Source organism: Melitaea cinxia, chromosome 22 (genome assembly GCF_905220565.1).
Source record: "Melitaea cinxia chromosome 22, ilMelCinx1.1, whole genome shotgun sequence".
Classification (NCBI taxonomy): Eukaryota; Metazoa; Arthropoda; class Insecta; order Lepidoptera; family Nymphalidae; genus Melitaea; species Melitaea cinxia.
The window spans coordinates 7,879,956-7,907,358 of NC_059415.1; the positions used below are offsets into that span (position 1 = coordinate 7,879,956).

The 27,403-nt window shown below is 31.4% G+C and overlaps 1 protein-coding gene across 1 annotated transcript in view; it reads left to right on the top strand.

The window, feature by feature from the left end:
• LOC123664438 (myb protein) overlaps nt 1-27,403 on the top strand; it is a 60,397-nt gene that overhangs the window by 7,973 nt on the left and 25,021 nt on the right. The window contains exons 3-4 of the mRNA XM_045598982.1: nt 22,643-22,772; nt 23,100-23,249. Coding sequence (XP_045454938.1) covers nt 22,643-22,772; nt 23,100-23,249 — 280 coding nt within the window. The remainder of the gene's footprint in view (nt 1-22,642; nt 22,773-23,099; nt 23,250-27,403) is intronic.

Genomic DNA, 27,403 nt, shown 5'->3' on the forward strand with positions numbered 1-27,403 from the left:
TCTAATTATAAACACGCCCGAGGTAGATTAGAACCGTACGCGTTTTGGTGATCCAGGTAAAATGGTCACATCTTGGTAAAGTTAAGATTTTTTTTTCACTTTTATGTGTTTCCAATAACATGGTTTGTATGTTAAAATAATAAAATTTTAGCAAATAAATCGCATTGTGTTTTATTAATTTATTACATACGTGACGAGTGATAAATAGTAAGTAATTTTTTTATTTATAAATATTTTTATTAATTAAATAAAAAAAGTAATTTTTTTTAGATAAATGTTATCTCTTGATGGCCTTGGCTTATACAGCGGTGTAAATGGTCGTTTCCCACACTACAAAAAAATTAAAACAACCTGTTCTATAAAAAATAATACATGTAAAATATTCATTCTATTTCACCCATGGAATTTCCATCGCTTAAGTTTCGGAAACCTTTAAGTGTACTTATAGAATCGTCGATGAATTTCTCGCTCGCTCGACGCTCCATACCTCAGATTAATAAACAAAACTCCATACCTACTTATTAATGTATACAAAACTTTTTTCTTTTTAAAATTAGTAGTTATAAGTATTAGATTTCTTATAAAATATTTCTAAAGTGATTAAAGATCTTGCGATTAAATTGCTAACTTGGGGTACTACGGTACTATATTTGTGTTTGTATTTTGAGTTGATCAAATTAAAAAATGCTTGGGTATTTTAATTGTAAGTCAGTACTAATAAGTGACTTTATAGTTTATATTTCTATATACGAGTATATATACATAACCAAAAGCTTAAAAAGCTAAGAGTTTAGACCTCTTCTCTAAACATCTATAAAAACTATAATTTTAAGGAAACATCAATTCTTTAATCCAAATAAATTTTATGTAGCCTAAGCCTTTTTTATTCAAATATTTTTATAATTAAAACAGTACGTACTTATTTACTGTTCTTTTGATGTGAGAATAAGTACGGACAAGTAGAGTTGACCGCGCAACCCCTCTAAAGGTAAACGACCAACATACGAGGGTGGCACCCCCAAGGGTTCGATGCCTTAATTGCCTCACGTGCATCGGCAGATGGCTGTCAAGGTGCGAGCCAGTGATGACCTTTGCTAACTTATCGATGATTTTCATTCTATCGATAAGGAAGATGTTATGTGGTCGCGTGTTTTACTAGCAGCTGCTAGTGTCATGCAATGTTCGTTTATTTAACTTATATAACAAGTCGAGTTAAATATTATAACATCAAAATGATATTTTATTAGCTTTAACACAGAAACGTAATGTTGCCTAATAATGTGATATTATATTTAATTAAAGCAATTTTAATTAGGCTGACCACAGAGTCAAGGCCCATCCTGTCTTTTCATAAGAATTTGTTTTAAAAAAGTTTCATAACTGTAATAAAGCATTATCGAAAACAAAAAACTCATTTCGATTAATAGTAAATATCAGTAGATCCAAATTCTCCCAAAAATGTGACGCGTAGTTATCGATATCGATATAATTTAAAGTTCACCCTTATCTAACTATTCTATGAATACCAAACTAATTGGGGTGGAGGCAATGGCAGGACGCGACTTTCACACGATGCAACTGAACAACTGTAACTATGCGCTAGTCACTGTAATAACACTCATGCATTATGCTCAATAAACATTCGTCTTTGTGTTTTTTGTATCTCAATTAACATTAGAAAAACTTCAGCTTCTACTTTTGAAAATTCTAAACGATTTTCCAGTGTAAGAGCTAATCTTCTTTCTTAATTAATTATATCTGATGACAATTTATTTTTGGATAAACAATTACATACTCTTCCTGCCAGACATTGGCATCTACTTAACCGAGATAGGGTACAGCAGGAAATTTCCTGCTCAAAATATGGAGCAGTCCGACTGGGGGTAGTACCTCGACCTTACAGAAGATCGCAGCTAAATAATACAGTTTTCAAGCAGTGTTGTGTTTCTGTTGGTGAGTAAGGTGACCAGAGCTCCTGGAGGGAGTTGGGGATAGGGTCGGCAACGCGCTTGCAATGCTTCTGGTGTTGCAGGCGACTATAAGCTACGATAATCGCTTACCATCGGGTAAACTGTACGCTTTTTTGCCGACCTAGTTGCATAAAAAAAAAGTTATTTATATTTATAACCTTATAAGAAGTTTCCCAAATCCCTGTCATTGTTCTACTTTACAGAATGGTGCCGTTAGGACGTACTTTTATCAGTTAGTGACTCAATTCAACTTTTAGGGTAAAGAAGTGTTGTAGGTTTTATTAATAATTTGAAAATAATGCTACGTCATAATCGTAGTAAGAGAAGAAAATCTTGTCGATTCCGTAAAATTTTTGTGTGAGTTATCATTGACAGTCTTTTCACACTACATATTACGCAAATCCTTGTAACTGTTACGTCTGTTGTGGTAGCAACAGTTAACTAAAAAGTAATAATATTTGGGTCCACGTGACTTGACAGCGTTAGTTTTTTCTTTCAATAACATTGAATAGACCAGCTGTTTCGGGGTTCGATAAATACACTTAAAATAAGTTAAGAAATCGGGGGAAGTTTTTGAGCCCGTTCTACGACGGATTCGAACACTTACATCTTTTGTTCGCTACAGACATATTCGCAATGGGCGTTAAGTAATACTTTTTTTTTTGCGAATGAGATGGGTAATTCCTGTATGTGTGTCAAAGTTCAAAATGAGATTTTTACGTCGAATGAATACGAAAATTGTTTTTTGGTCGTGGGGAAAATTTGAAAATATTTTAACGCCATACAACTAATAATTTTAAAATATAATTGTGTTTGCCCGCAAACGAAAAAAAAACCGACTTCAATTACATCGACAAGTAATACAACGTAGATCGACGAAAAAATAGTCAAGCAACTACGCGTTATCAAAGATTACTCAAAAAGTAGTTATCAGGTCTCGATAAAATTTAAATGTGACCACATGATGAACATCAGCTTTTCATTAAATTAAAAATTATCAAAATCGAAACACCCAGTAAAAATTATTGCGGATTTTCAAGAGTTTCCCTCGATTTCCCTGGGATCCCATCATCAGATCCTGGTTTCCTTATCATGGTACTAAACTAAAGATATCCCCTTTCTAACAAAAGAAGAATTATCTAAATCGGTATATCCAGTAGAAAGTTATGCGGTATAATACAACGTAGGTCGACGAAAAAAGCGTCAAGTAAAAACGCATTATTAGATAGGTATAACTCGAAAAGTAGTTGTTAGATCTCAAATAAATTTAAATGGGACCAATTGGCACACACCAACTTTCGATTAAAACAAAATTTGTCGAAATCGGTCTACCCAGTCAAAAGTTCTGATGTAACATACATAAAAAAAAAAGAAAAAAAAAAAAATACAGTCGAATTGAGAACCTCCTCCTTTTTTGGAAGTCGGTTAAAAATGGTATGGTTGTTTTTTATTAAGTGTATTTTGAAGCTGCAGCTTGTTTTTATTTAGAAAAGTAATCTCATAGGTATATCTACTAGCTGACCCCGCAAACGTTGTTTTGCCATATATGTTATTAACCCTCTTAATCCCCCCTCCCCCTATATATTGGGGGGGGGATATCTTAGGGATATGAAAAATAGATGTTGGCCGATTCTCAGATCTACCCATATCAGGTACACAAAATTTCATAAAAAACGGTCCAGCCGTTTCGGAGGAGTATTGTAATTTGTAACTAACATTGTGACACGAGCGAAAATGAAAACAGTGTGAATATATAACTATAAACATAATTTCTTGTAAGTGTAACAAATAACTGTATGAGTGATCTAAATCGGCGCGTGCGCATATCCCGGTGTTTTCGTGTGCTGCCTCTATTGACAGCTGTGACTGTCACTGCTTTTTTTAACATGTTTTTATATTAAGATGTCTGCTCTGATGCAAGATGTCGCAAGACACATCTATAATGTTTAAATATTAATGTAATTGTTATATTCGTATAACAGATTGTTTTTATATATTTGGAGTGAACTGTATCTTTTTTTTGTTTCAATTTCAGATTAACACTGAATCTTTATCTAAAACAATTGAAATGTTATATCGACCAATAATGTTTTTTTTTTCTATAGAATAAAATTTTGCATAAGTCTTAAATAAATAAGTCGTGTTAATTGATATAACTGCAAATGAAATAATGAATACGTATTTGATTGAAATCGCCGGATACTCTTTCATTATCTATATTTTATGTTCATATAAACAGGAAAGTCCCGTCAAGCAACTCCCCTCTAGATATCGCTAAAGAAAATTACACTAGAATTACACGCCTACTTAGTGTTTCTAGACGTGAAGAACAAATAATATAATGTATAATAGTCATATGCGTTTGTGATGCTTTCCGACAATAATATTTCAGTAATAATATTAATTCAGTAATAAATATTTCAATAATATTTCAGTAAGTACCGACAATAATATTTTGTTTTATTTCAAGCAAAGTTTTATTTGTTATGTGACTCTTTTTTTTTACCGACTACCAAAAATTGGAGGTTCTCAATTCGATTCAATTTTTTTTTATATATGTCACCTCAGTATGTCACCTCAAAACATTCAACTGGGTGGACCGATTTCGATCATTTTTGTTTTAATCAAAAGGCTGTACCTACGTGCCATGTAGTCCCATTTAAATTTAATTATTGACTATTTGTTCGTCGACCTATAAATTTTCATTGAATAATACCGATTTTAATGATTCTTCTTTTATTCGAAAGCTGATAGATACTAGTTGTGTATTCCAATTTTAATTTTATTGAGTTCTTTAGTACTTTTTGAGCACTCTTTGATAACGCCTATTTACTTGACTATTTTTTTAGCTACTTACGTTGTATTATTTATCGATATAATTGAAGTAGATTTTTTTTCGTTTGCGAGCAAACACAATTATACTTTTGTGTTATGGAAAGAGTGTTGCTTTTTCTGGTTTTTTTTTTTTTGAAGAATTTGAAACTATTTTTGTAATTTTTTTTTTTACAATATCAGTAACAAATTAAACGTAATTTGAGACATTGATTAGTGTGAGATTAGCAACAATTTGTGAACTACTGGAGTATAACAAATAATTCTAAATGTTCTTTACAGGATATAGGCATAAACTGAGCGCTTTGTTTATCGATTAACACTTAATTTAACTGACATTGTCTTACATTGCTCGGTACCAGCATGTAACTGTATTTTGTTATAACATATATTAATTAAAATTGAATGTTGATCGTAATAATGTTATCGATTCCATGACATAAATATGCAAACCATAAACTGAAAGTGTAGCACCTTTCGAAGTATATTATGCGGGTAGTTCAAATGTTATTTCGAAACTGTGTAGTTACTGGTAGGGTTGTCATTTCTTTCTCAATAAAAATGTACAATAATACTGTTGTAAGTTCTTAAAATTAATATTTATAAAATGGAGCTTGATTATTCATTTAAATGGTATAAAGTAATATTGCCATAGAGCTTACAATAGATTTAAATTTTAGGCTCAAGTTCAAAGAAAAATCTGTAAAGCCATTTAAATGATCCATAGCTGTGACTATTGTAAGCGCGCCATCCCATCGGTCCAAATGCAACAATGTAACTAACTATATTTATAAATATTATAAAGGGAAACCTGTTATTGGCCTTATTTTTTGTAATTTTTTATAGTATGAACTGAAACGCTGTTGGTTTTCTTAATAAATAAATGAATAAATAGTGAATCTTTGTATCTTCACTTCAGCCTAATACAGTCCACTGCTGGACACAGGCCTCCACAAGCTCGGGCTTAAAGGCGTGAACTCATGTCTTTGTATCTAGGGCTTTGAAAAATCATGACAAGAATACATTCAATGTACAATATGAGATTGCATTAATGTTAGCTATTGATCTACCATCTCTAAGGACACTCAAGACACACAGGAATAAAGACGTCATGTATGTGAGATAAAACTGCATATTCCATTGTTAAGCTCATATGAATGTCAAGAAACGAGAAACAGTCCAAAAGTAGTAAAGTACAGAAGCACAAAAATCTAACTTAGGGTAATTAACGATTTTTTGAAATTCTATTATATATATTTATATAAATACTTGTGCCAAGATAGTTTTTGTTTCATAGACATTATTTTGGGTTATTTATTGCACTAATACGCACATCGCAAAAGAAGGGATAAATGCTAAATACTGATACAATTTTCACCAGTCAATTTTAAGAAGTATTCACGAGAATGTTTAGAAGTGCGCAAAAGGGAAATTGGGAAAATTTACATATAAAAGGCTAATAAGAAGATTGTATAGATATATTAGTGTTTTTTTATTTAAAATTAAAAATCCACGGGCTTTAAAACGCCCACGCCATTTATTAAATACTTATCATGCAATTTAATTATGCTTATTCTACAGGCAATTTTTTTACTAAAACTACAGATCGACAGTCCTGTGACAGCCTAGTAAAGCTAGGGACGTTTTCCCACGCTGAAGGAATTTTCCTGTTACAATATCTTAATTTTTTTAACTGTACATACTTAATTTTTTTATGCATATAGCCTAAGCTGGAACTATATGTTATGGAACTATATGCTTGAGACCTTAACAACACTTAAAAGAAATTAATGTCTCTGAAAATAAAAAGTATATGTACCTATTTTTATTTTTATTTAATATCGTTGATGGTACACATTTAAATACAATTGTAGTCAATAAAATAAATCATGTTTCATAAAAATAAAATGAAATAAGCAGGCAACCCTAGATAATATTAAGTGCATTTCGAATACCCCTATAAAGGTAATTTTTACTGTTTTACGGAAACTTTGCCATAGTTTCCTCGGCGTATGAGGGCTTTTTGAATGCTTATCAACGATTATATTGCCTTCGAACATATGGTTGCCGTATTGAAATCGGTTTTATAGATTCGAATCCGGTTTCAAGCGTTTATTAAAATTATTAACATTTTTTTGTGTCCATTTTTAATTTCCTGCTCAATATTTTAATACATTTTTTTTCTTAAGGTCCTTCAATGAAATTTAGTTAAAAAAAACTATTCTGGTAAATATTTTGATTTTGAAAACGGTGTTTCTAATATCGTATAGTACATGATAGTAGGTGTTAGATAATTATAATATAAAATACATTCATACACTATCTTCTTTCTAAAATTATCAAATTAAAATCTTTAATAATAAAAAATTACACTTTTTAATTTATTCACCAACAAGAACTACAAAGTATGTGTAAATCACTTCATTCAAGGAGGCTTATTATAAATTCAATGCTTTATCTGAGTAATATCAATTACCCGACTAAAGAGCATGTAATTGTGAGCTTCCATACAAATTAATTTAATTTATTCGTGTTTATGGTCATCAAGAGGCGTGACCGTCATATTGCACCTTTTTTACGCGCGGACAATTGAGTGTTCTATGGTAAACATTTTAAATATTTACTATCGATATAATTTGTGTACTCTTAGGTGAATAATTTTCTAGTGTTTTAGTTATTTTATATAATAACGATGGTATAAGTATTTTATTTTTTATTTATTTCTTAAATAGCTTTGCCGCTAAGGCGACTTCTCTATTATTACGAGTATACACATACATATATGTATATACAGGTACATGATAACATCTTAAGACTATATTGAAAAAACTTCCTCTATCAATTTATACTATTTCTTTGCCGTACTAAAGTAGTTTAATTTCAATATATTAAAAATCTACATCAAGAAAGAGGCCCATGCCCAGCAATAGAATATTACAGGTTGAACTAATCAATCAATTGATCAAAATATTAAAAATAGTGTACTTAGTATAATTTAGGCATATAGTAAACATTTTGATCATCGTACAAATACACACCTTAATAATTGTTATGTGCATTCGTAAATTTTATGATTTCTTATTATCGATTGACTTTAATGTACTACAAAAAACTGTTTCAGTGTCATTAAAGTGCTACACGTCGTACGTAAGACGTGATGCAATATTGTACGGTATTTATTGATTTCGATGTGAAGATTAACTGGCTGTAATTATAAACTTGTATATCACGTCTGGAGTTATACACGAAGGTAGTTTTTTCAGCATACATTTTAGCATTGTGAGTAATTATTGGAGTAAAACTTCGTTATGAACGGTTACTTGGGGAGTAAGCTAATACGTGACGAGAGCGTTACGAAAAGTGTGATTGGGCGAGGCGATCGGAAGTTGAGAGAAAGATATAATTTATTGAAGATAAAAAGAAGAGATAGTTACGTTTCGTAAGTTTTACTTCAGTCGTGTGGTAAAGCACACTCGTTTTTTAAAGTAAAATTATGTTAACGCTAAAAGTACCACATTATATAAGTACGAGTCCTATCACTAATATTGTAATAGAGTTGAATTATCAGTAATAGCATAAACTTTCTTTTGTAATAGTATTAAAAAAAGTTTCAATTTTTGTTACTTAAGTGAGGTCACATAATTAATTATTATTTTTCTTAATTCAAATTTAAATCGGAGTTATTACCTTGTGGGAGCAATATTTCTCACAAAAGACCTCGATCGTATATGAAAATACTGATTGCAATATATTGCACCTACAATTAATTTAGGGGTGTGAGTTTTGTACTCCCTAAACAATGTGTATTGTGAGGTTCATATGCTGTCATGTAGCTACAGGTAAATGTTGATTCCCACGATTTTAAGAGGGGGCTTGCATATGATCGGACAAAGGGACAAGTCCGCGTGCATGTCGCGGTATCAGACAGATTTCTATAAGTATTTCACAAGGGATGATACGTTTGTTTTGATCCCGTTTATTGACCCCAAAGTTTATTACAGAGAGTAATTGATTCTCTTGTTCAAGTGCTATTTAAAAAGTGCGATTTTTCGAATCGTTTATTTTGAACTTAATAAATTAAATTGAAAAACTACATGTGTTATAAAACAACCAAAAAACTATAATTAAGTAAAATTAACGTAGAGAAAGAGTATGTTTCATTGCGTATGGTAAAGCAATTACAAAACCGATGACGCGTACTTAATTAAACTAATGCACGATATTGTTATCGCATGGTATATACAAATAGTGTTGTAAATAACAAAGCTTACTGTAAATTGCCTATGAGTAGGATGATGTTATCATCTTGTTATGTACAAGTCTGTAATTTTCGGCAGTATACTAATACAAGTTGCTTGGCGGTTTTATTATGACTTTTGATAAAAACGTAAGTAGAACACTTGTTTTGTATAAAAAAAAACCTAAACCATTAATTTTTCATTATTAATTCTATGAAAACACTATGTATTATATCTTATCCATTAACACTTAATAATACATTAAAATTAGCTACATATTTTCATACGAATCAAGATGTTGATATTTCTGGATCGTGTCAAGATGGTGGGTCATTAATTTAAAACAATATTCAGTTTAGGAAGTACGTTGTTATCCCATTTAAAATCCTTGTGTTTTCTTCATGTAAACTTGTACTTGCTTTAGTAGTTGTATTAATCGTACTAATATTACCTATTGAGTATTATAGTTTATGAGGATGGAATAATGAATGTGTATTACTACTTTTACGTAGACTACTGAATTTATCGTAATGAAACTTGTTGCATTCTCGTTTTTTTTTTTTTTTTGTTATTGGAACGAAGTTTTGGAACGAGGTTCCTTACGGCAAGCTTGACATTTGGCTGGGCGACCGAACTGAAAAAATGTGAGACTAAAACCGTAAGAAAAATATGTAACGGAAGTGACGTAATATCAGTCACACGACTGTATAATATGACGTTTGTAAAACTGAAATATTACTAGTAAACTTTATAGAATTTTTTTTTACTAAGTTTACTGTTTTTCTCAGTTCGGTCGCCCACCCAAATGTCAAAGCCTGCCGTAAGGAACTTCGTTCCAATACATTTTTTTTTCAAATTGTGTTGCTTCTATACTATCCGAAGGAACTTCGTTCTTACCTGGTGTCCCATGACACCACATATTCTTATATTATTGTTTTGCTTGTTTCTTTTTCTTTTATGTTACATGTATTGTTTCTGGTTGTACAATAAAGTATATTTGTATTGTATTGTATACATAGCTGGAGGTCCAGAATAACACATAAGCTACTTTTTAGTACGTCATGTCCATGGTATAAAGAATTACGTGGCAAAACCGTTAGGTATAGTCAGTAGGTACATATTTTAATTGTAATAATGGTTCTACTGTCGTTATCTTGTCGCTTTAAATGTTTTTGTTCCTGACGTATTATGATTTCTATTCGCAAGGTAATATTGAGGATAAAATAATATACAGTAGGTAGACATCATGTGGCATGTTAATGTAGTTCCGATAACAGCAGGAAATACACCAGTGGGCTTTATAAACGGATAATAATACAATGTATAAAAAAGTGATTCGAGAATAAAGTATAATCGCTAATACATCGAGTATAACCAGGATGTTAATACCCTTTTATCCAAAAAAGATACATTCAATATTTTTATTAGGGTTCCGCTAAAGTACGAGATATACCTGAATAATACACGAATTTAATGAAATTGATGAAGTCATAGATTTAATTTTATAGAAAACTTGCATAATTTAATGTACTATTTAAAAAAATTACAAAACATGGCGCGTGTGCTACACGCCTTCATCATAGTCACAGTGTTAAATTATTAATTTTGTTACATGTAAATCTTCTATAAATTATTTAAATATATATATTTATTTAAGTTTATGACACTTGTTGTAGTTGTTAAAGTAATTATATTTAACTTTATACGGAACCTATCGTGTCGGACATAGGGTTTTTCCTAGGCTCATCGCAGCAGCTGCTCGACAATCATTGTGGGGGCCGCAGATGGCGCGTGTACTCCCGCATTTGAATTCGATCGATATTTATGTATTATTTTATTATATCGTGTTGTGTTATACATTTATTATTTTTATTTTCGTAGGCCTAAAAATTTACCATTGGAAGTTATCTTCCAAAATGATTCTAATTATGGAATAACAAAATTTTGAATTTTAAGTTTGTTTACTACAAATGAAAATAAATAAAAAATATACAACATACATATACAAATTTTCAAAAAAGTTATCTAATATTTTAACACGATCTTGTCATACACGTGCAGCCGATCGTCACGCCGCTGTCAGACCTTCGCCTTGTCCAAATTTTTTTATCTGCGCAGTTTTTGTACTCGAAATCGAGTCGAACTAATTAATTATTTCCCCGTTAATCAATTGTATCACAAAAGGGTCTATTAAAAAACGATAAACACATTATCAAAACAAAACATAATTTTTGTACTGTTCGAAATCTAATTCCGGATAATTGGCACACGATATCAGTGAATTTCGATTGACACGTGGTTCCCAGATGGCATATCACCTGCCCGAGGCTCGGCGCTTGGTTCAGACTGCATTCTTCGCCACTCAACTACCGGTCGTTGCACTGCAATTTTTTGATTTTTCCAACTCGAATACGAAACTTTGTCCTTTAAAGGATACAGCGAGACCCTTTATAAAAATTAATTAAATTGCCGCCAAACGTCTGGAGCATTTAAAAAGAGTACTTTTTGTTGAGTTTTCTTTAAGTAAGTGTATTTTTACACTGGTGTAACGAATTAAAATGGTCGCACTTTAGCAGAAATTTATTCCATTGCCCAAAAATTTTCACTTTCTGGATAGATCACATGTGATCTGAATAAATTTTAAATATCTCTTAAAAACTTCATTCAGTCTAAAATGAAAATAAGGAATTGATTTCAAATATAGACGACACCGTGTTCCAAGAGCGGATTTGGTCTTTCGACCATTTACGATTTATTGCAACATAGAGTAGCGATAATATGATAAACTGTAACAATTTAGTCCCGTGGCGCTTGGCAGTTGGAACAATGACCTCATACAATAAACACAAGAGGCCCCTCGGCTGTGTGATTGCTTTGTGCCATATATCAGAAACAACGTTCAAGTAAATATAGAATGGTATTCAAGGTATTATTAACAATTTTAAAAGCGTACTGCTAGTCTTAATATGGTTATTTGTAAGAAAAAGTTCGATTATTTGTAAAGCAGGTGATGTTTTATACAAACTATTATTTTATTAAAACATTTAAAAGCTTTTTATACTTCTATACGATTCTATGACCCGTAATTACAGAAAATTCTTCAATGTTCCAACATTGGTTAATTTTCAAAAGCAACTGGTTCATTAGCGCTTTCTCTAAACACCTTTCGGACGCGTGCTGCCTTGTAATTATTGTAAGACGATAATAAGGGGAGGAAGTTGAAAGAACAGAAAAAAAAGCGACTCGGGGTTGAGAAATGTCAAGCCATGTGCGCGGGAGTCATTGTACGCCTTGAGACATTAATCTTAGGGGAAATGACCAGGTGAACAACCCCTAGACTTTTGTTATTCAATAAAATAAGTTTTTATTCATGTTGACTCTGGGATTTGTTCGTCTACGTCTTGTTCGAAATTTAAAAATTTTCTGAAGACGATTTTATATCATTAAATATTTTTATTAATGTCCCGTCGTACCTACAGCGATCGTAATCACCGTAAGGGAACATCTGTCCCTTTATAATTCACCCCACTTTTGTGACTATCCTAATGTCCTTTGCATAATAAAAAAGCAATTACAATTGTTCCTTTACTCATGAAACCAATGTTTTCGGTTTGACCAGGTTTTGGCACACGTGAAAACAAATTATTAGTTTCAAGTCAAGAATTTTCGTTCCCGTAAAGGCGGCCAAGCGATCCTATTAACTGTCGAACAAAAACATCACATGTGCCTTAAAATGTGTCATCGCATGGCATATGGTCTGGCGCTGACGCGTCGCCTGTTTCCAACAAAAACCTGGAACCCCTCGTTCAGTAAACAAGTCGGAAGTTGCTACCAGATTTTTGGCGTTTTTATATCAAAACTTATCACTAACTCTTAAAATAAACGTCCGTTTACAGTTGACATGATTGTATTTAAGTCAATATAACGTTACTATTATTTGTGCCACCTCTAATAAGTAGTTGAAAATCTTAATTTATTAAAAAAGTTGTTGTTTTTTCTTCACTTATAATTTAAACAACACAAGTTTTAATATAATTACAATGACATTCTACGTTGTTTTAAAATTTTAAATAAATTACAAATGACCGTGACGGTGCGTGAGAAAATCGTAATGAATATAAAAGACCACCATTTCGCATATTTCCCCTAGCTTTTAAACACCATTGTCGTCACCTCACGTGTGCACATTAGATGCGTCTATTTGTCTATTCTCAAAGGGATACTGAACCTGTTTGAACCCTCATATGTTTACTTTAGGCTTAGTCTTGTCTCATAGGCGAGACCTCACATCCTCGAAATATTTTAGAGATTAGATAACTAATACCTAAACTCTTCTTACCTAATACTGTACTAATAGTCTGCCTTTTTAAGTAATCGCCTTTTAATAAATTGCGTTATTAAATTAGTTACATGCGTTTCAAATAATTACCTTTTTTATATAACTAGGTCGGTAAACAAGCGTACGGCTCACCTAATGGTAAGCGATTACCTTAGCAATTACCCCCAGGAGCTCTGTTCACCTTACTCACCAACAGGAACACAATATTGCTTGAAAACAGTATTATTTAGCTGTGATCTTCTGTAGTCGAGGTACCTACTACCCCATTCGCTCTGCTCCATATTTTGAGCAGGAAATTGCCTGCTGTGCCCTACCTCTATTCAAGACTTATTTAGGGTTATTATAACATAATTAATCATTAATTTGTTTTAGTTAATTGGAATAAGAGAATAGAATTCTTCAAAAAAGTGTGATCGTTATGTCTCTGTCAGTTTTAATGATGACAAAATTTGTATATTTAGAGATAATGTAACATATACAAAAATTAATTACAGGTATTTAGGTTACCAATATAATTGCTGATAAATACTTATAATAAAATTCCAGTTAACTGAATCATACTGAGAGTATAAAGCAAGGAATTCATATTAGCATCAGACGTCGATTAACATTAAAATAACGTAAAGGGGCTACGAGGGACCTAGGACAGTTATTTTTAAATAATGGATTTTAAAAGAAGGTTAATAATACATGCAGGGTATTATTATCAAACGAAAAGTCGAAAAGACACTGTCTTTGATAACAAAGAAAGCTTTTGCTTGTTTCATATATATGATTGTTTCTGATACATGCTGGGTATTATTATCAAACGAAAAGTCGAAAAGACACTGTTTTGGATAACAAACAAAGCTTTTGCTTGTTTCATATATACGATTGTTTCCATAGTTCCTAAATATTCATCATCGTCATCATCATCATCATCATCATCATCATTTCCATATTTGTTATTCTAAATATTACAATACAGTAAGGGCCGGTTTCACCAGTTGTGGATATTGATACCAATAAGTTACGATAAAACATTAACAGTAGAAGGTAAACTACACCAATAGGACTTATTTCACCAATATATACTTGCGGATATTAATATATCATAAATACAGTGGAGTTCGACGTTCAAAAGGAATAATACATCAAAATTTTTAATCGTTGGATATCGTTATCCGTCAAATAACTTTAACCGCAACTAGTGAAACTGGCCCTAAGTGAAATTGAATAAACAGTGTTTTAGATTCAAGTAAATTTTTTAAGTTTACCCATATATGTAGTATGATGGTCCATAGTTTATAATCAAGCATCTCGAAATAGGATACACTTACATAATATGAATGGCATGGTACATGTTGAAATTATCACATTAAGCGTCGAATATCAGTAAGTATTATATAATATTTTATTAAAATTTCGTTGGTACTGTAATTATGTTATCATTGTTATATTTGTTTTATTATGTATAGTTTTCTTATGTATCAAATATATCCTAATCACAGTCAGATAAGTTAGTGAGTATGTACATACTTTATTTGTGAATGTTTTCGATTTTATGATATTTAAAACTGCAATAAATTCTTTTAAAATTAAGAACGTTACACATATTTGAAGTTATTGGGTGTTCTCGATTGTACTCAATATAAGTTTTTTACTAAGTATTAAAAGTTTTCATATTACTAATTTTATTAGCCCGCACAAAAACCTGTCCCGCTTTGAGGATGAAAATAATTACTTCCAATTCATTGGTCGTATAGTGTTACGTAAAATGCGTCGCCGGAGGCCGGCTAAGTGTTTTCTCATAAAGCAGAATCCGGTGTCGTATTGTCTTTCAAGTACTTGTTTATAGACAAGATTTATTACTATAGCGACACATTCATTTACTTATTATAATAAGTAAAAATATGTCCTTTGATTAGAATTTTTAACCGACTTCCAAAAAAGAAGGAGGTTCTCAATTCGACTGTATTTTTGTTGGAAAGGAGATATCTCTAGTTTGGTACCATGATAAGGATACCAGGATCTGATGATGGGATCCCAGAGAAATCGAGGGAATTTCTTGCAAATCCGCAATAACTTTTTACTACGTGTACCGATTTTAATAATTTTTAATTTAATCGAAAGCTGATGTTTGTCATGTGGTCACATATAAATTTTAGTGAGATCTGATAACTACTTTTTGAGTAATCTTTGATAAATCGCAGGTACCTGACTATTTTTTCGTCGATCTACGTTGTACTACTCGTCAATGTAATTGAAGTCGGTTTTTTTTCGTTTGCGAACAAACACAATTAATATATAAACTTTTTATATTTTAATTTAAATTATTGTTGAACAGAGTTGACTATTACATGAAGTTCACACAAGCTAGTGATTGCAAAGACCAAACTTGATCGAAACTTAAAATAAATCATAATGAAAGTTTTTGACTATTTTTGTACTATAGTATAATAGACATTTACATAAATTAAAACACAATATTGTCACCATTTAATAAACAGCCGCTAGGTGCTACCCTAATTTGAATAATTGCGGCGATATGTGTGATTTCCAATGTCACTTACAAGTGACTAGAGATTTCTTAATAATTTTTTTTTATTTTATTTCATTTTAATGTTTTAACTTGTAATACAATGAAAAACAAAGCTGTAAAGGCTTTAAAGCGTCTAGCCGGTTGAAACATATAATTATTACGTTTGTTTTTATCCTAATTAACATAAACCGAGTTATTTTTATATGAGTGCTTATAACTGTTTAAAATGTTATGGTGGTCACACGTACTCGATATTACAATTTTAATTACTTCTAAATGTAATTTTAAACCAGATGATACAAACTCGTTCTAAAAAAATGTGATTCATTGATTCTGAAAGGCACATTGCATTATCAAAAGACAATCCAATACCAAGAAACAATGCCTCTGGGAACATAAACAGGTTAGTTGGGTAAAGACAGTGAAAAACAAAGAAACTTCATAAACGCCCACATGTTATCGATAAAGCTAGAGCGGGTCGTTATAGAATACAATGTCTTAAATGAGAATGTTAAACATTATGTAATTAAATGGTTTTAATCAAAAACATTATTCTAAACTTTTAAACAAATAAATTTTCATATATACAATACCCAAGGAAACAATCTGTGAATATAATAATTATGTATTTTTGGAATTAATTACCTACTTGATATTTTAGGACAGTTAAGTTTTCTTTGTTGATTGAGAAATGTATAATTATGTTCTTCCAAAACATTCTTAAATGCTTTTCAAAACCTACCCATATTAGTACTTTTCTAATTATCAACGTATTAACAACTTTCCCGAAATGATTACCAAATGTAACGGGACACTGAGGAATTCCTTCTCAAAACTTGTTTGGAGTATCTTCAAGCGCTAATGGTTAAACATTCAAACGGTGGGACATAGGGGACATAAGACAGGAAACATGGAATATGCGTGAGTTAACTGGTCATTTCCTTAAAAACCCCTCTATTTTGATGAATTTCAAGTAAAAGGAACTGTCTTAATACTTGATAATTATCAATCGGAGCTGGTAATACATGACTTGTTTAGTAAAGTTAAGTGTTGTTGTAGAAAGGATGTAGCTTTGTTGGTGGTAAAATACTGAAACAAACTCGTAGATGATTATTAAATACTACCTTCGCCTTGTCCACCGTCCGCATATTTTCCGATTCCGTGGCGATATCGTGATAATTTTTTTAAAGGATTTACTGGTATCTACGCAACAAGTTCCATTACAATCCGTTTAATGGTTTTTAGTAGCGTGAAAGATTAACAAACATACATTCATCCATCCTCACAAGTGTTTCTATTTATAATATTTGTGGAATAAATAAAATAATAATGCGTACAAATACAATGTTTTACGTATGAATATTACGGAAGAAATAACCTAGGATTTCTTATGATATTTTCGAAATTGGTTTAAAAATTATGTCACAAAGAAAAAAGTAAGGACAAAAATGAAGTGATAGCACAATTAGTTAATGTTTCGGTTGGTAGATAATCGGACTATTTCCGCTTATGTACAATCGCGGTTAAAATCACATGTCCGAGGGGTGGTCCGAGGACAGGTGAAAATGACCATAGATGAACTATCTACGGACTTCCTTACTTTAATTAGAATTTATGCTACATTAATCCACCTGACGTTTGTTGCTAAGGATATTTCTATAGTAATGTAATAATCCTTTTATTTTCATAGTTTGTGTGTGTTGTATATTCTTTACTTTTTTTAGAATTTCATATCCTATCCAATGTCTTTTGATTTAGTGTCTGTAGGTGGTACCTTCTTTAGGAAGAATGACTTAAAATTAAAACATGCTACGTCACAAATAAGTTACATTTGCGTGTTATTTCAAAAGAAGGCTGCGTCTAGTTAATATAACTAATTCTGGAAAAGGGACAAGATAAACTTTGTACACATAAGTCATTTTAGTGAATTTGTGAAAGAAAACTCGTGCCATGCGGTATTTAAAAAAAAAAAACTAAAAGCAAGAATGTCATCGATTTATCAATTTTATATCACCGAATTTGGCTCGATATGTGAAAAAGTTTTACTTATCAACATATCTGATTAGATTTTTTGGTATCTGGCAATGCCCTTAGGATGGTTTCAAAGAAACTTTATCATTTTGTATACGACAGGAAGTTGATTTACGATCATCGATTGCATAATCGCTAATTTGTTATGTGATGTCAGAATATAAGTTTAGTTAAAAAAGCTTTTTCTTTACGATAAAGGTAAATTAAGACTACGTATTTAAATATTTTAAAAGGAAATTGAGTAAACAAATGTCAGCTGATAAACATTTGCAACATGTGACCTCTTGAATTTAGCAAAAACGAAAGCGACGGGATGGAATTAGTACGGCATCCGCTAAAGGCACTGTTCAATTTTTTTTTGTTTGTTTTTGTGTAGCTTACTTGAAAGTCCCGTTTTGTGCTAAAGTTACAAGCATCGAAAACGCATCGGGATAATTTATACGAATTCTGTAAAATTTTGTAGCTTGGTAACCATTTTGTTACAATTTTCGTAGAAGATAAATAAAAGAAGGCATGTGAATCGTTTATGTTTATGTTATATAACTTATACACACACCTATATCTCTATGAATGAGAAGTTTTGTGATGTATGTATTAGATTTGCTCATATTTTTTCACTGAATTTGAATACGAATGGAATTTAATGATCTTTGTGTCATATTATTAGTATTAAGGAATAAATTTAGCTCGTATATGCTCACACTAATCAAAACTTTTCTAATTTATTTTTCTATATTTTCTAGCGACTGACCTATCCAACAAAGTTATAAAATCAACTTTCTTTGTCTATGTATGTTGCCTACACCTGCTTGCCTTCGGCTGTGTTGCGTCACAAGTTCCCACCGGAGGGTATGATTTTATACCCGGCTCTCCGTCCTTGTCGCTCTTTTGTATTTCATTTCTCGTCCCTTTTACTGTACCGCGTCCCTTTAAGGGTTTTTGTATTCTTCACCCTTATTTAGTTCTGCGTATGCGTTCTGTGTAGGTGTGTGCGTTGGACTTGTGTGTGTTAAGGATAGAATTTTTCTATACTACAGTGTATGCTTGTCCTTCAGTGAGCGTGCGAGGTAAAAATGTGTTCACAGTTTTAGCGGGAATCGAAATAAATTGTTTTTTGACATTTTTGTGTTTTTTTTTGTATGTGTAAAATGGACTCAAGTGGATAATGGAGATTATGAAGTCTGGATTTCGGCAATCACTGTCGCGTTTTGTTTTTGGATAATAAGACGGGATGTCATACGAGTAAGTCATAATTGTGTTTGCAGGCAAACGAAGAAAAACCGACTTCAATTATATCGACAAGTAGTACAACGTAGGTAGACGAAAAAATAGTCAAGTAAATACGCATTATCAAAGATTACTCCAAAAGTTGTACTCAGATCTCGGTGAAATTTACATGTGACCATATGATAAACATTGGCTTTCGATTAAATTAAAAATTATCAAAATCGGAACACCCAGTAAAAAGTTATGCGGATTTTCGGGTTTCCCTCGATTTCTCTGGAATCCCATCATCAGATCCTGATTTTCTTATCATGGTACCAAACTAGGGATATCTGCTTTCCAACAAAAAAGAATTCTCAAAATCGGTTCATAAAAGAGGGAGTTATCCCCGAACATACATAAAAAATATATACGGTCAAATTGAGTAACCTCCTCTTTTTTTTGAACTCGGCTAAAAAAGAATAAGCCTACGTTACGAATAATCCGAAGTTTTTTGATCAACAATTAATCCGATAATATATTATGAGGTTCCTTAATTTTAATATACTTCTTTATATCACACAAGCCGACGTGTGTGTGGACTTTAATTATTATTTTGGTGATGCAATAGTAAAGTTTTCATCTCGCTCGCATTTCTCCGACTTGAACATAATTATACTATTATTTTTCAATGAATTTTTAGTTCAATAACAATAAAATATTGCCTATAACACTCTGAATAGTGTAGCTTTATGTTAGTGAAAGAATTTTTATAATCGGATCAGTATTTGTGAAGATTACCTCTTTATAATATTAGTATAGATTGGGCAAGTTTTATTGATGTCACTATATTTACCTATCTTTTACTTTATTTTAATAATAGGTACGATTGTTGATACGTTTCATTGCTTTTAATTTTTGTTAATTAGTAGTAGGTAGGAGTCTTTAATAATATAAAACTTTATCGTAACATTTATGTTAGTCAAATTAAAATAACAACCGTGTGAATTTTATAAATATCTAATCGAACTTAATTACATATAAACGTTACATAAAAACTAAAATATATGGATCACACGAACGATACGATACGTTGGTAAAAAGTGATCAAACATGTAGGTACATACAAAAAATTAAGTATTATTCGAAATCCGGTTCTAGTAGTTTTATATATTGTTATCGATTCGGGAGCGACTCGCCCGGCCTCTTGAGGCCTCGTAAAAGACGTTCTCTAATGACATCATAGGTCTGTGTCGAGAATATATGACACCAAAAAAATTTATACTATTTATATTAAAGCTGTATATTCTGGTTATAAAGTTTTGTAGTATATTTTTTAACTATTAAAATTAATGTTAATATGTTTCTTTAAATTTAGAACTGGTAAGTTACTTAAAATTTTAATATTCAAAATGGAAAAATTAAGTATTTTAAGTGAAACAATACACAGATTTTTCTAAAGACTCGAAAGTTGCTACAAAATGTAATACAATTAAGTAATTAAGTTTATGACTCGGGTAAACAACCAATTATAATGTCGCACCTTTTTTTTTTCGTTAAATCAAAGGACGGTCAACAAGACAACAAAAAAAAAAAAACGAGTGTACTTTAGACCACACAACTGACGTAAAATTTCTTTAGTTGCCCCTACAGTAATATACGAAACGTAACTCTCCCTTTCTATCTTCACTAACTTATATTTAACTCTCAACTTCCGTCCTATCACACTTTTCGTAACGCTCTCGTCACGCATTCCCCAGCTTACTTCCCAAGTCAAGCGCGCGTAAAGAAGCTTACTTCAATAATGTAATGTTACAACCAAAAACAGATGTGTGTTACTATTGAGCATATATGTAAGTATTTTTTAAATAAATAAAAAATATTTTTAAACAGTAACCATGATTATTAATAAATCACATAGAACACTAACAGATTGAGACCCGTGACTCAATTCGCATAGTTATTGTCGACATTTCCGCGTCTCAAGATTTGCAATGAATGAGAAATAACTCGTTTCCATCAGCTGATGCTCGACGGCATGCATACATTATTATATTATTTTTATTTCCATTCTTACCTCATCGAAAGTATGGACGCGAATGAATTATAAAGCTTCCTAAAACCGGAATGCCTTATTTATCTACATACTTAAAACTCGTTTTTTGATATTTAAGAATGTTTATTATACATTACACAAACGTGATCTCTATGTGTATGTGTGTAAGTCTTATTATCACACTTTATATTACTGAAATGCCGACATAAACTCGCATCGGCCTTCTGAGAATTCTATTCTGTGTCTACAAGTTGAATGAACGGCGCCAAGATTCAAGTAACTTTTGTGATAAATAGTCTTCTTAATCCTGTTGCGGTCGTAAATAATATTTTTTTCATTGTCTTTCTTTTTACCTGCATCATGGAATGGAAAGAGTAACAGCGATTCATATTACTCGCTAGCGGTCCCGACATGCGTTGTTCTGCCTTGAAAACTTAAACAAGCATGAAGTTGAAGTAATCTTTCAGTTTTCTGAAATTTGTAAACTTTAACGAAATATTTAATTCGAATTTTTAATAAAGTATACGAAAACTTAAAAAATATAGCTGAATTGGTTCAGCCGTTTTAGAGTATTGCTTTGCTATATATTAAACTAATTCATTATATGCATTAGCTTAAAAGCGTGAGCTACTCTAAATTTGCTGCATTAAATGTTTATTTTTGTTTTATGGTAATTAAATTATCGGATTATATGATTTCGAAGTATTGCAGCTAAAATATTAATCAGGATATTTTATGAATGCATCAAATTATCTTTTTTGGTTAGAAAGTCCTTTAAACATGCTGCTACTCTAATTGCTAGATCAAGCGAGTCAAATTTCGGAACGAATAGAATTAAATAGTCGGGACGGTTCTCAAATCTGGCCAGCTTCAGCGATAAAAACTACTTCATGATACCAGAATTTATTTTACAAGAAAAAAATGTTAACAACATTCCCCACACTGACTAGTTTAGACGATTTTTTCTTTTATAGCTTTTACACAGCATAAAATATGATGACTACAAAGGCATGCGGCATTCCAATCAAGGGTATATCTTAATTTGTAACAGAATTTAGTAAATTGGAATGGTCCATTTAAATGTCGACATCTGGTTACATTATGTCACTCATAGAAGCGTTGCAGTATGTTATCGCAATTTTCTTGTTTATAAAAATTTTATTTCTATGTAAATAGCCAAAGTAACGCGAAGAAGACTGATCACGCAAAACATCTAACTCTATCATAAAATAAAAGAGTTTGTTATTTTCAATGCGCGTGTTAGGAAAAGAATACAGGCCGTAAATAATAACGCAACTATAAATACAAAATATTAGGCACATAGGCGCTACCGCCATGATCCGGTGCTATAATATAGGCTTTATTTAGGAATTGACTAAATCTTTTTAAATTTAATAAATTAGAATAGTATGTGTAAACAGGTATTGATACTTTGTTTTTTTTTGTCTGCAGACGTAGCGGGTATGATTCCGAGTCGAGTGAGTATTCAGAGGACTCAGCGGCGTACGAAGATGTGCCGGCTTCAACCAAAAGCTCTGGGCCGAGGAAGAATATTAATAGGGGGAGGTGGACGAAGGAGGAGGTTTGTATAACTCTTCGCCAAAAACTCGAAAAACAGGAAAAAGAAGAGTTAGAAGAATTTATTTAAGAAATAAAAAAGTCGATTATTTTAAATTGATAGTACAATTATGTACCTTCCTCTCTGAGTAGATTTACAACTTTCAAAGTTAGGTTATAGATAGGTACAAGAGAAATTTCTTATCCCTAACAACTATTGTGAAAAGTTGGTTTGTTTGAACGCGTTGGTCTTAAGAACTATTGGCTCGAGTTGTTTTTTAGTATAATATAATTATATAATTTGTAATATTTGGCTAGTCAATTATAAAAGAGGATATTTTGACGTTTTCAGGACAAAGTCCTCAAAATGTACGTTAAAATGTACAACGAGAACTGGGATATGATAGCCGCCCAGTTCTCAGACAGATCTGACGTCCAGTGTCAACAGCGGTGGACAAAGGTCGTAAACCCTGAACTAGTCAAAGGCCCTTGGACGAAAGAGGTAAGTTTGTATACTCTATTTTTAGTTTATTTATTGCACAATTTTTTGCAAATAACACGTAAAAGTAGGTATAAAATGAATAGAGCGATTTATATTTTCAAACTTTTCGATTTCGGAATTTTACAATACAAAGAAGAATCCGGTTATAACGGCGGACGGATTTTTTTTGATAAATTAATTCTTTTATCGTTAGGTTTTATGTATATGTATATGACCGTCAAAGACAAAAAATTTAGTCAAAATATGTATTTGTCAAATGTGCACGCACGTAGATAATGTGCTTCTACGACTAATTCTTTCGCAAAGATTATAATATTGATTGATTTTTTTTTGGCATAGAACAATATTTTTTTTTGGTATTGCCAGAACAGTCAGTTTTTGTCCGTCTTAAAATTTTATAGAATACAATCGAGGCCCCTTGCGATTTGTCTCGCCTTTGGTTTCTATGCTTTAACGCCAAAAACTTTCCCAAAGATCTCTTTAGATTTGCAAGAATGGATACATTCTTGTCTTTAACTGGCGTAGAATTCATAAAAAAAGGGTGTGTGTGTACTTATGTACGCACGTAAGAATTTATACTTCATTGGCTAGCTAACTTCACGTTGCTAACTTCTTCTATGTCGACTAGCTAACCTCAGGGTGTCGGTTTTTTATGACAGTGTGCGCGCGCATCGTAAAAATTTACTTTCATCCTTTTTCCCAACGCGCCAAATGAAGTATAACTTCAATACGTTTTAGGTATTCTAGTTCAAGAAACTAATGCCTATAATTACGGAAACGGTTAAACAAACGTATAGTATTCGCCATTCAGTCTAATAGTGCAAAGGAAGGTGAGTCATCAACTCGGGTCAGTAACTTGCACGCGTGGTGAATGCATCTCACATTCATTCACTAGCGACGACCTTCGTTCTAATTGTTTGTAGGTTGTAAAAAAATGTAGATGAATGTATATATAAATCTGTAGAGGATTATAAGGTAATTTATATTGGATTATATGTATATTGATGATTGTACGATTTTATTTTTGTGTTACATTAGGAAATTCTAAATATTTTTTAATATCATATCAAAAATCGGGATCGAACCTGCACCGATCGAAGACCGAATATATATCTTTTGGTTTATATCTAAGTATTTTTTCGTTACATCAAAAATAAAATCAAACACATTTTAACAAAAAACTTAATATATTTTTATTACAAAAGTAAATTTTCTCTTGTACTAAATTATAACTTATTCCATCTATGGCTTAGTAAACATTAACTATAAAAAAATTTGAATAAACATAGCCAATAAATAAATAGCTTGAAATAATTTTCCTATTAATGTCCGAAATAACTCTACTTTAGTATTCTTTATTTCTCAGATTTCATGAATGAGCCTATTGTCGTTTGAACGCGTTGTGAATTTTAAATTCACAAACATTAACACAGCATTGCTGGCGTTTAATAGGTCTTATGTTGGGTCATGTATGACATCATACTTGAGATACGTATGTAAACTTAGGTTCAATCTTTTGTATGTCAGAATATTTTACTCACAAAAAAAAAATTGCAATAATGATTGCATTACGTATCACAATAAAATGTTCTTTACGTGTTAAATTTATTAACTTAGGTTTGGTACAATGGTCACAGCAATTATCGAGGTAGGGCACATCAAGAAATATTCCTTTCAAAATCTAGAGCAACTCGACTGGGGGAGTGCCTCAATCTTACAGAAGACCACAGCTAAAAAACGTTACTCTCAAGTAGTAGGTTCCTGTGGTGAGGAAGGTAAGAGTTGATGAGGATCGGGAGGTAGGGTCGGCAACACTCTTGCAATGCTTCTGGTGTTGCATACGTCTGTCTATAAGCTATGGTTGTAATCGTACGTTTGTTCCCCGACCTAGTTGTATAAAAAACTAGTTATTGCGCTAGTGTCTGTAGATTAGATGTCGTTCATGACATTATATGCATAGACTACGCTTGTGTTTGTCGTACTTAAGACATTTATATTTATATTGTGTTTCTGAATCCCGTACATATTTATTAACTTACCGGGGATCGCTTTGAGTCATTACCCGACTGTCAAGAAGGGTTATGTTTTTCGTGCGATCTAATATGCACCTTTATTTTAGTTATATTTATATGAATAGCAAAAAGCACTTTAAAATTTATTTCAAAAGACCAAATACAATTCTTTAATTTAAATATTGTGTATATTTATTACTTAAATTTAAATATTGTCGTAAAAGCATAGTTATGTTGATATCATCTGTTAAAATTGAATGCCGACAATTTATTGTATACCACGTCCCGAATGGTATTTACGTTTTTATTAACATAACATAATGCTTATATTTCTTTGACTTATAAAATTATGTACGACTAGTTTTATGTACATCGCCCGTCTTATGAATGATAAAAAGATTTAATGTTTGTAGGTGGCCTGATAAAAAAACACAAGTATTTAACAATATAAATAAAGAGTACTAGATTGTGCACATATTTATTCTTCAAGTTTCTCATATTAAATATACATGTATTGCTACTTCTAAGGAATACCACACCATCTATATTTATCGTAGGTATACTGGAAAGTTTCTAAAGAAAAAAAATGTTAATAATTGCTTCATTACTAAAGTTTTTTAACGAAATTGACTGGTTAGTAAGCTTATAATTTGATAAAAGTATTAATAACGTAATATTAAGATTCTGTGAATGGTTTCCTAACAGAAAAATATCTTTGACGTCCTGCATTGGCGTACTAGATGTACAAAGTTCATATGAATTTATCTTTCTATATCGCAAGAAGTCCTTGGTGGTCTTCTTTGAACCACTCCAATATAAAGATCTATTGATCATCAACACTTGACATAAATACTAATCACAATTTCAAATTGTTATACAGCCGAGTTTTATCTATTGGTACGTAGATGTTATGCTTAGACGACTTCGAGATTTCGACCGTTGTGTAAGTTCATAACTTCTTCTATCAATTTTAACTAATATATTCTGTTATTTAAAGAAAATAAATAAGTTTTGAATACGTTTTTGGCATCAAAAATGTTTTTAAGGAACACATTTCAATTTGCCTGTTTTTATCTTCGTAGTTTTTTATGTCTTAATTAATACACCTACATAGTTGTCCTCTTAAATTATACTGTGTGGGCGTCTCTGAAGTTTCCTAGTATGAGAACAAAATTAATTTGATTATTATTCAGATTAGGCAGGTTCTTCGTTTGCAGTACGTACACTTCAATGAAAGAATATTTAAACGTAATATTATTATAACATTAATTTTTTTTAATATTTTTAACGAGTTAATCAGTTTATATTTAAATATGACAAAATTAAAAAGATAAACTGCTGTTGGTATTTTTTATCAATACAGAGGTTAGAAAGCGTTTTGAAAATGATGTTTTAACATGATTTACAATTCCTTTTATTGTAATTGCAGAAAATTTGCGAAAATGGACGTATGTTTGTTAATATTTATGGTAAAACTACTGAAGAGATTGCAATTAAACTTTATATCTAGATCCAGAATTATACATAGGCTACTTTTTCTTCGATTGCCAAGAAGGGTTATGTTATTTTATCCCGATATTCCCACAGGTTCGGAAATTACGCGGGTCAAAGCGAAATATTCATTAGATGTGTCTATATGTATTTGTATTTTATGCTTCTAGTTACAATAAGAACATAAAAAACTTATGAATTAATTAAAAATAAAAATTAAACAGACGACATCTGACATCATTATTTGATAATATCTGATTACCTACATTTAAACATTTTGCTTGACCTACTGTATTCATCTCTTATTGTATACTTTTTAATGATTTTAATGTCAATTCATGAATAAAATAGTTATTAAAGTTTCTGCTAATATATCAAAATAAAAATCAAAAACTATTTTATTCAAATATGCTTTGTTTTACAATTTATAATTATATTTGTTTTAGTGACTTAATTTACTTACTTACGGCCTTTTACAATAATTTATCTATCTCTCATTTTGCTTATTAGTGATAGTTTTTTGACACAATTTGTATGGTGTTTACGTAAAAATTCTATCTCTAGTAATCAAAATCAGCGAAAAGAGTATTGAAACTGGCCGTAAGTGAACCTTTTTTAAAATATATATAACCAGGTCGGCAAACAAGCGTA